At 30.5% G+C, this 11,518-nt stretch overlaps 1 protein-coding gene across 9 annotated transcripts in view; it reads left to right on the forward strand.

The window, feature by feature from the left end:
• Window positions 1–7,907, forward strand: part of LOC106665823 (hemicentin-1) — a 179,257-nt gene extending 171,350 nt beyond the window's left edge. For 2 of the 9 annotated variants that reach the window (XM_024228437.1, XM_024228439.1), the window contains 8 exons: window positions 1,227–1,367; window positions 1,694–1,727; window positions 2,461–2,720; window positions 3,007–3,084; window positions 3,195–3,319; window positions 4,967–5,515; window positions 6,060–6,363; window positions 6,982–7,069. In XM_024228437.1, coding sequence (XP_024084205.1) covers window positions 1,227–1,367; window positions 1,694–1,727; window positions 2,461–2,720; window positions 3,007–3,084; window positions 3,195–3,319; window positions 4,967–5,515; window positions 6,060–6,359 — 1,487 coding nt within the window. In that variant the 3' untranslated portion in view covers window positions 6,360–6,363; window positions 6,982–7,069. Of the gene's footprint in view, window positions 1–1,226; window positions 1,368–1,693; window positions 1,728–2,432; window positions 2,721–3,006; window positions 3,085–3,194; window positions 3,320–4,966; window positions 5,516–6,059; window positions 6,364–6,713; window positions 6,777–6,981 lie in introns of all 9 variants that reach the window. The other 7 variants (XR_002910563.1, XM_024228440.1, XM_024228438.1 and 4 more) reach the window with 7 other exon arrangements.
• Window positions 7,908–11,518: the final 3,611 nt, after the last annotated feature.

Raw genomic sequence — 11,518 nt, forward strand, 5'->3', positions numbered from 1 at the left:
TAAAATAACATATTTTATTTCATATTCTATTCTCACTGTTACATATTCATTTATAAAATTTATCTAAATTAAAAAAGATTAAAAACTAAAAACTAATAGAAAGTGTTCAAACATAAAAATACATCAGTTGAAAGCACTGTACTTATTTTAATGTTTTACAGTTTTTAAATGTTCATAATTTAATACAAATATTACAAATTGTTTAATGTATTTTCTTAACCAACAGAAAATGTTTTAACTGTGTAAAGTTAAGAATAGGAAAGTTTGACCACTCTCCTTTTAATTTTAACCTTTGCCCACGCATAAATCGTTCTATTTCAAGATCTATGTGCTTTTTTTAAATATGGAGAATTTAAAATAGAACCCTACCTTGGCATTTTATCATTGCAAAACAGGGCGTGACATAAAGGGTATAACATGTTACATTTAGAGAGTTGGTTTAATGCAATTTCACTATAATTATTTCTAATAAAATTGAGACTTATAAAGTATCGGTTATCCTTAGCATTCCAGGAGAAAAGTAGTAAGTTCAGTGCTTCAGGTAGGATTTATTTTAAATTAATATATTTTGTACCCATATCCATCACACTTTTCATTTGCTTAAATAAATGCACATTTCAAAGTTTATTTGCTAAAGATCCTAATAGAAAAGTGTGATTTTTATTTTTTAAATATATTTTTGGTTTTATGTTTTTAAAAAATGCATGCAAATAAATTTTGAAAAATTGTATCCAGGTAATCTAATTTTTAGTGGTTATGTTTTGTAAATTTAGATAATTAAATAATTATTTTACAATGGGGTATTAAAATACATTGTTTTATTCAGTTTTACATAATGCATGCTAAATTCCTGCGAGAATGGCATGCAGAGAAAATAGAAATAATATATAGATATGATTAGTTGCATTTTATTAAATAAAAATACATGGAAATAATTCTAGACAAGAGGGCATTTTTAATTAATAGTTTTAAATTTACTTCCAAATTTTGTCATGTACCTCAACAGATGTAAAATACGTAACTTTCATACACTTCATGTTTCATTTATTAAAAATGAGTATGTTATAACTGACTCACAATCAGCATTTATGTCAAACATCTCTATTCTATTCAATATAGACTTTTCTGTCAGCCAATTCATGAACATGGACAAGAGTTCCTTATTTTTAAGGAAAATGTACACAAAGTTTTCAAGTAAACATTCTCAAAAAACCTTTAAATTTCAGGAAGTATCAGTTGGTGGGGAAAGCTGGAGAAAGAAAATTTAATGATACTAATTGCTATTATAGCAGGTATCATTTTGATGGTCATCATCATCTGCATCATCATAATCATTGTTTGTAGAAGAAAACGGGCTGCAGATAAATGTAAGCTATCACTTTGTTCTTATTTATATAAAAAAGATTAGGAACATTAGTTATAAATATGATAAGTAAAAAAAAAAACTCAAGGTTTATCAACAACAGAGGTAAGCTGCAAGTTGTATTATTTTATTTTTTTCAATTGCAGCTTTATGATTGCTAATAGCTAACAAAATTGTGTTACCATTAAAAGTGCATGCATATGTAGTTCATCATAAATCCAAGATTTAAAAAATACTAGTGATTCAAGTTCAGCACATGAAATTATTAACACTGTTTTACTACTAATAATTAAAACTACAAATGTGTGCCCTTTTCCTATTTGTTTTTAGATAATATCCCAGTGGAGCTTGAAGATAGAGAAAAGTAAGTTTAAAGTTCAACCCAAAATGAAATTTGTTTTCTGAAAAATTGTTCAAAAATCAAAACACAGATTCATTTTTAATTTTAAATTGAATTTGGAACATTGCGCAGAAATATTCGCAAATAATAAGGAAACACATATACTTGATTTCCAAATTCAGTTAATTAAAATTATGCATGAAAATTCACAAAAATGAAAACAACGCATGTTGCATGAATAAATCACAGGACAACTTTAAACTTCTCTATCCTGTAAAAAACTTTGGTATAAATTAAAACATGGAACACTTGTTTTATCTTCAATTATTTAAGTTATATCTCAATTCATCAATCTGATGTTTTGAACATTATTGTTAAACAAAATGGTTTGGAAACTTCAATACTCTATCTGCTTAATATTATCTATCGCACTGAAGGATGCTTACTTATTTAATTTCATCTTAAAAGCTAAAACATTTTCTTCAACTTGCCAATGCATGAATAAATTACTTTAAATAATATTATTATTTTCACTAAGAACTAATACGGTAAGAAAGGATTAAGATAAAAGTAAATAATTAATCTAAAAATGATTTGAAACTTTTTAAATTTATGTTGTTAATTTGTTTTGAAAGTTATTTATAAAATGAAACAACATAGTAGTTGCAGTCCTTTCTTTTTGCTATATTGCATGCAAATTTTCCTCTGCTTGTGAAATGCGATCTGTAGTTATGATTGAGCACGAACCTGAATTCAGCCCCGAAGGAAGCTGTACCAACAACAACAATAACAACCCAGGAGGAGCAAGTACACCGACAAACGGCCATGTCTCCAAGTGGCCGATGAGACCGGGTGTCCTTGTTCATGTGAACAACAACCACAGCCTGCTTTCTTCAGCACCGAGCGGGAGATCTCCAAATGAGAGCCAGGCTTCAAGGACGAGCAGAATAAAAGCCATGTTTTCTCAGGATCCGAACACCCAGCACTTTCCTGGTGTCTTCCAATCAAAGTCAGGAGGTAAGGTTCATCTTTCACCTTTTGAAATTACTTGGAAAAACAAAATATGACTTTCAGTTGTTTGAATGATTGAAAGACCGTATTTGATTAATTTCCTAATACTTTTTCTGCATTGTTGTTGTTATTGCATAATATAATATTAATCGAAATCAATGAAAATCTATTAATATTAACACGAAGGCCATTTTTATCTGGCTTTCCAGCATGAAGTTTTGTGTAATATATAATTTTTATTTCTATAACTGTTTGACTGCATGATTGTGTTTTTGTATGCTCCTAAATAAAGTGGTCACTTTCAAACGTCTCGATTCCTCCTCTGAGAACAACACCTTGGTTAGACAACAGAAGAAACCGGATATTACAGGTAAAATTCAAATTTAAATTAAAATGAATTTAAGCACTTACTTCTACTATAAATAGCAAATATGGGAGGGGGGAATGAAATGAAGAATCAAATGGTAATCTTTGTTCCAGGTCCAAACCCATCTTCAAACAAGGATATAAACTCATCACACAGCAATGCTCTTCTCCCTCCAGACCCAGACAAGGCATTTTATGAAAACTTGCCCTTTCACAATATCCAAAACCCTCCCAACAAGGTATGTATAATAGGTTTTACTAAAAGTTTAAGTAATTACGTTCAACTTTCAAAAGACTCAGTACAATTCTTGTCACAAAAAATAAAATCATCTGCCCAATGGTTCATTAGAATTTTCTTAGAATAAAAATAAATTATAAACACTTTTTCAATGAATAAATGGCAGTTTATGTGTAATTATTTTATCTTGGCAAGTAGAATAAATGCCAAAATTATAAAGGCAACTGGTCTCTTTCTAATGGACATATTTTTTTAAAATTATTATTATTGTCTGGGTTTTTACTTTGACTTTTTTTTTAATTTTCTTCTTTATTTTTGCATTAAATTTTTTGGGCGTTTCAGGAATTTACACCCACCAGAATCTTACATTATATTAAATATAAATTTAATATAAGATGTTGATAAGTGTAAATTCCCAAAATGTCTAAAAATTTATCGAAAAAAGAATGCAGAAAATTAAATTTAAAAAAAAAAAATTATAAAAAAGACATTAAGTCTTTACAAAAATCCATGTTACATTATTTTTATTTTAATAATAATAAATTGTAGTATTGTATCATACTACATTCTTGCTGTTGTTTTCCAAATCATGTTAAATATTGTCTTTTTTGTTGTCAAAATGTCTTTTTAAATATTTTCAATCAAAGAATTGCTTCGTGGCCTTTATTAGCAATAGTTTCCAACAGGATAAAGTAACTTTTTATTTTGTGCAGTTAAAAAAGTGGTTTATTTTACCGAAATTGTGAACTGGCCAGCATAATTTTCATAATTTGGAACAAAGGAAGAACACAAGGATAAACTTACATAAATAAGAAAATAATTGCACATTGCAATACAAACATCCTTTGTGTAATATCCACATCTTAATATTCCAAAGAAGAGGGAAGTACAACCCGTTTTAATTGGGTAGCCCAGATGTCTGACCTGGCCAGTATCGGAGGCCGCCCTCCGGGAGACGTGAGCGCCGAGCATAATAGATGGCCCAGTTCACCAGTGCAAGGCAAAAAAAAATATTGCAAAGAAGTACATTGGCTCAAAAGAAAATATTTGATATAGAATGCAAAATCTGAACATGGAAAAACTGAAATCTAAAATTTCGCCAATTGTCAAAGATTAAGCTTAATATCAAAGAAAAGTTTGTTCACATTGATTACAAAAAAATTTCTTGTTATAAAACAGAAAAATAACTAATTTTTGATCCAAAATAGTAATCAACTAGAAATATTGTATAACCACAAAAAGAATCTAGGAATAAGATTTAGGCTTCTAGAGGAGACAATCTAATTTAATTGCTGATTTTTGATGATTAAGCCCTTATGATGGTGATGTAATCACCAAAAGAAACCTAAATTAAAAAACTTTCTAGACCATTGTCTTATGTACTTTAAAACGAGATTTTTTTTGTCATGTAAAAAATATTTTTTCATTGTTTAAATTTATCAAAAATATAAAAGAATTGTATTATTTATATTTAATTACCAAAAATTAATTGGTAACAAAAAAATATAACAAGAAAGTTCAGCTTGTTGGATTTAAAGATAAAATTTGAAATATATATATCATTTAATTAAAATGAGGGCCTTCTTTACACTTTTCTTTTTCTTTTTTTTTCTTTAGTTTTTATAGTTTATTTTTCAATTTAACTTAGGCTAGTCGACCACCAAGCAGAATAAGCTCTGGATATGGCTCTGCCAGAAGCCAGAAAGCGTTAAGGCCAGCAAGAAAATTTCTCACAGTACGTCCATTGGGTACAAAACCAAGAAACTGGCCTCAATTCCGTTCTTTGAGAATTTCTAAAGCCAAGAATAGCCTGCCAGTCCCAGCGCCGAGAGTATTTTTCCCAAAAAAGCCACCAATAAATCACAGTTATCAAAATGTGCCTCCTCCAAAGGATTTGATAGCAGGATCATCAGAGAGCCCTGCCGAACCAAAACCATCTGAACCAAAAGAGACTGAGAACCCTACCAAAGAAAATGCAAAAGATACCAGCTGTCCCAGGATAGTTTTAGCCAAAGAGAAAAGTGTAAATAGCAAAAAGGATGTACATAAAAGTGTTCCACCTCACAATGACATTCAGCAAAATACCAAAGATACCCAAAACGAAGAAGAAAAAGACAATAAAATTCGTTCCAATGATGCCAAAGAAAGTAAAGAAAATCTGACACCAATAAATAAAACTCCAGATCGAACTGAAGAGGTCAGTAAGCATCATTAAAAGAAAATACGGTGGTGGTTATTATACCAAAAAGAAATTCAATATTTCACCATTATTTATACTGAAATCACTTCTATCCTTCTTCTTTAAACAACAAATCATTTTTAATAAATTGGTGGTTGTGCAATAGGGTATAGCATAACTTACAGACATGGACACTTACAAATATTTTTTCTATATACATATTTCATTTTCAAAATAATTGGTGGTTTGTACTTGTCACTCCAATAACTTGATTTCTGAAAATTCTAATCAATTAATATTAAGAAAATAAAATGCATGAAATCTTTTATTCTTTTAATATATTTATTTTACTAAAAATATATATGCATGTTTTATTGTAATAACAAATATTAACTAGTAACTTTACGAAGAACTTGAGATTTGATCAAAAAGCTTAAGACTAACCAAAGGAAAATCCAACAACAATTTTTTTTTAATTTTCATATCAAAGTCCTTCAGGTTCTTCTCAATTAATTTGATTTTGTATTCAATTTTAACGCTATAATCAATTGTACTAACACAGAGAATAGCATATGGGGAGAACGGTGGGCGACATCACAGTCACGGGAGGAGTTCGACAGGTGGAAGGACAAAACGAAAACAGCACCGGAGATCAGAAATGGAGTGCCCCAGGTACAGGCCTGGATCGGCACCAGGATCGCCGCCTTCGAACCGATACCTGCCTCCAGACAATCCGCCCCTTCCACAGCTTGTCTATCAAGCCCCACCAAGATCTCATCACACAGAGTACAGCCACCCAAGAAACAAGACAGATTACACTTTTATTAAGTTCCATGACGTAGGACAGGAAATCGATGTTTAATTTGGTAACTAACATTACTAATAGTATTAATAATTTTTATGTGATGTTTATGCAAATATGGATACATCAGATTTTTGTTTAACCGCAGTAATAATTAATCTAACATTTTTGAAGGTTTGATTTGTTCCTCTATGATAACAAGTGTAAAAATCTTGATTCTAATTTTCTGTGAATTAATTGTTTATTGTGATATCACTGTCATAAGACACAATTTACACAACAAATTTAAGGGGTTTTAGGCTTCTTTTAGTAGCAATTTTGTACTTCTTTTCATTCTAAATTGTGTAGAATAGTAATTAGATTTTTTTCTTCTTTTGGTAAAATATAAAAAAATATTAATTTATTTTCAAACAGGAAGCCAAGGGCCCCAGTGTAACATACATTTTTTGAAAAGGAACAGAGGATTTTAATATTAAGGTATTAGTTTAATTCTGTAGCTACATATTACGTAGAAAATAAGCGAGCCAGTAGTTGCAGACATACTGGTTCACTATCGTGGTATTCAATTGACCAGATTACCATGAAGTATATAATTCTAATTGTATAAAATCAAGAATATCATGGAGAAACATTTATTAAAAAGTTAAAAATATTTTTATTTAAAATGTTTGTTTTGTTACAGCCTTACAGACCTGAATACTCAGATTTGGATTATGCAGATGTCGATTATCGTTCGTACGGTCCGATTAATTATAAAGCTGCTTCTATCTTCGCGGCAAATAAGAAACAAGAAGAAGAAGAACTACTGTGATTTTTCTAAGCATTTATTAAATATTGCACTTGAAAAGCTGTTAATCTCGTCTAACTTATACTAGTTTTGGTTGAATGAGCTTTGTTGGAAATCGAGAGAATTGTTTAATGTTTATAATTTATATTCAAAAAGTAGAGGTTTTAGTCTCCCGTTTCTATCAAAAGCCTGGTCTTGTTAAAATCATGACACTGTACAGTTTTTAACAAAATAGATTATGATGGTGCCTGGCTTTTGGTTGTCAATGTGTTTTAATAGACTCACCAAACAATTGTATAGTATAGCCTTAATTGCAAAACTAATCATTAACAACCAAAAGTTTTAAATACATCATATTTTTTATACAGCATACTCATTAGAAGGAAACCCTTTAATATTAAACTTGAAAAAATTGTAAATACTTTCTGTACATTTCGTAAATACATTGTACAAATATTTCTAATAAGATAATGAAGTAAATAGGCCTCCTAATGAATTCATCGAAATTTAAAATTAAATCCGATCAATCTTCATTGTACATTGCCACAATTGGGGTTTAAAAATGTACATTTATTGACTTATATCTATCTACGTCCTTTGGTTTAGCTCAAAACAACATGTATAAAAGTATTTTCAAATGAATTTTGACAATACTGTATAGTATGACCAAGGCAAAGACTGATGGCATTATATTGTAATTCTATTTTTCCTCTACTAACAAGTATACCTGATGCCAAATTTGCGTGTATAGTCAAATGCTATCTTCAAAAATAATCGAATGACTCTTATTACCATGAGACATCATTCATGGAGAAAAAAAACATGTTACCAAGGGTCAAAAAAGCCATATCGCATCAATAATTTTAGTGTAGTCCTTTAATTAGCTTATATTTATTTGTACTCAGTACAATGTACATAGTTGTTAATTGTAATTGAAAAACTGGTTGAATAATCAGTTTTATTGTGAAAAGGGAGAAAATGAAAATAGTAAAACATGATACTTTATTTTAAAAGTATCAAAAGCTTCTCGTAACTAACAGGTGTCTACTAGTGGCGGTGCTATTTTGTGTTGCCAAAGGACTTAATTAGTGTGTAAACATTGTGTGATAGACATAACATGTTTGCCCTCTCAAATTTAACCAATTTAACAAGGAAGTGTTTTATATTTAAAAATAAAAAAAAGTAAATAAGTAAAATGTAAATAATACAAAAATAAACTTTGCTCCCTTCTGTGTTCAAAGTGGCATTATTATTCATTTCTTGAGTAAAATCTTGACCGTAGTATTTAAAGTGGATTACAAATTGTTTGATTATTTCTTATGTCCAGATTGAAGTAATTAAAAATGTAATATGTCTTCATATTAGAATTCTGTCATGTAGAGCTCTTTTTAGGGCGATTTTTCTAAACCCTTTCTTTTAGTGTTTTAGAATTGAATTTTGTACATAACATTATATTTAAAAAAAAGGAACTGTATCAAATATAAAAATTGTTTCAAAAGCTAATAATATTTCAATCCTAAATTAAGTGAGAGTGTTTATTTACAGATGTGATCTAAATGTGTTTTAGTCAAATGTACATTTTCCAATGTGATTAAAAAAAATTTCCTGTATACAGTTGTATTAAAAATTTTAGAATGATGCCATGTAATATGTTTTATAAATACATTTTGTTTTCAATTAATAAACATTTTTTAACCCAATTATTTACTCAAATGTATTTTTGTTTATTGATTATTATTATTTCATTACAACAATTTCTAAAAAAAAAAAGTGAATACAAATAAGAATTACCTATGATGTACAAATAAAGGATTTAGTTTTTAGGATCCCAGATGAGCAGAACCTGATATTACTCAAGGATATTGTTATTGATGAATGTGGGGTTTTTTAGTGACCTAAATTTGAAAGTGACAAAAAATATGAAATAGATATCATAAAAATGATACACTTAGTTCAAAATTTATATTTTTCGTATTGTATTTTTTCCAATCAACATATGTTTTATAATTCACTCAGGCCTTGAAGATGACCCGAATTTAGATCAAAATGTCGGCAAAGAAATGAAAAAGATGTTTTTCTAAACTACCTCATTCTTGACCGCTCCTCATGGCTTCAACAACTTTTTGGTATGCATTGCAATAAGCACAAGATAATGAACTATGTTCTTTCTGGGTAAACTATAGTAAACCGAACTGCATGAAATTAATCCCCGTTTGGCTCAAATAAAATATAATTGTGAGATGTTTGTTGAGGTTTTTAAAGTGATAGTTTGGTTTGTCAGACTAGTTTTGGCATTTTACCATTTTAAATTATGGTTTTGTCAAAGGTGATGAAATGCCAAAAACGTCCCAACTAGCGAGAACAGGAAAGCCAGGATAATAGAAAATAAGCAAAGTGCAAGAAAATAAATCAGAATCATGCAGTACTTAGTAGTTTTGACCTGTAATCAAGTTAATACTGGCACTGGCAAAAAAATTCTACATGGTAAAGTTATGCTATATTAGAAGCATTAACAAAATGTATAGATCTGCATTTTGCAGGTTACCATGAGCATATCCATAGTTAAACAAATACCAAATTTTATTAGAAGATAAAGCAAAGTCATAGATGGATTTGCAATAAAATATTCCAAGCAACTGATGTAAATTAGGCAAATTATCACTGCACTCAACACATTGTTGTAATTTTTTTACAAATTTGAATAGTTTCAAGATACTTGTAGATCTGAAGTTCTGAAGAGTATATTAATTAATTAATTGAAAAATCTCTAGTAGTTTTGAAACACCAATGTAATACATACTAGCCCATATATGTTTAGCGGTTATAATTGACCATATTAATTATTTCAATTAATAATCATTTTAACTGAGGTCTTGGTTGAGATGAAAAATGTAATGTCACGAGCGGGATTCAAACCCATGACCTTCGGCTTAATATGCAGCTGTTCTAACCACTTGAGCTATCGTGACTTTGATCCATTTGTACACTAATTCATCTAAACCTATAATTACCTTAGATAAAAAGAATAATTAATTGTAATATTTAATATGGTCAATTATGACTGCTAAATATATATGGATTAATATAATAATTAAAGAAGTAACAGCTCCCTATGGCATCAGCCGCTAAGAATCGAATCTTGATTACATAACATTGAAAAATGGCGAAAAGAGGTAAAATTCAAAAGGTTGTAGGATGACAGGGGATTTTGGACATTCTACATAAAGTAATCAAAAACAGGGGAGTCGCGGAAAAGATTTGCCAATGGGTTGGAAGAAGGCCTAATCATATAGACCTTGGGCAATGTGACCATCCGGGCTAGGACAGCCAGGGGATGCCCACAAAGGAGGGTTCTCTTACCTCTACTGTGGACTTTGCAGACTGGCCAGATGACCTTGACGAAGTTGTAAAGAGCCGCCATGCAGACATTGTGATGAACTGAATTCAACGAGCCCTCAATCTGGCTGACAGATTGACTGAACACTGTGCCAAGGAAATAAAAAGGCTAGGAACATATTACTGGAAGATAGACAACTTCTCTGACATCAGGAGTACTAAAGGCCCTAGCCTCATGTGAGGAGTAGGCAAAGTGTTTGGCTACTATGGCTTAGCATGCTGCCACAAAAGGGGATTCATCTTAAAATGGATCCTTAATGAATTCAAAACTTGGTGGAATAATACCACAGGTATATGGCTCGCAAAGATTCATAGATTGGCCATCACAAAACTGCAAAGAAATTACTACTGGAAGGCAACCGCAACCAAACCAGGATTCTGGTTGGACTCCTGACAGGGCACTGCCACTTAAGAAAGCACATGCACTGTACAGGAGTGCAAATATTACCAGGAAGAAGAGACTACTGCAGAACACATTTTATGTTTCTATGAAGATCTATGAAGGTGCAGGTTCTTAGTTTAATTCTCATATCAGATGGTATTCCTAATCACTCTATATATGAAGCCAAGGAATGACAATTAAGAAGGGGTGATATCAAGCAACCCTTCTCCACATGTCAGACATTATACCGTCTTTAGCCCAAACGTATATATAATTATAGATTGGATGACCTATTTAATTGGGTATGATCGCTCTTCTTGAGATCAGATCTTCCAATGGCCACCTTTTGACCATGGTCTTGATGAATAGGTTCTCTGTCATGTCAGCCCACCAACACTGTCACATTGTTTTAATTGTGTTTTTTATTGCATTTTTAGCTTCGGGGGCCAGATCCCAGTGTTTATATTAGAGCAGTTTGTGCTTTTCTTGCAAATCAACTTTTCTCAATCTCACTAACATGTGCAAATAAATCAAGATAAAGATAGGGAAATAGGGTTAAGTTTTCAATGGAAATTACAAAAAAAAGTGTATACACCCATAAATCATAATCAATATATTATGTCATATTTAAATATCTAATACATATCAATACAC

Source organism: Cimex lectularius, unplaced genomic scaffold (genome assembly GCF_000648675.2).
Source record: "Cimex lectularius strain Harlan isolate CLEC.00 unplaced genomic scaffold, Clec_2.1 scaffold238, whole genome shotgun sequence".
In the NCBI taxonomy this organism is placed as follows: domain Eukaryota; kingdom Metazoa; phylum Arthropoda; class Insecta; order Hemiptera; family Cimicidae; genus Cimex; species Cimex lectularius.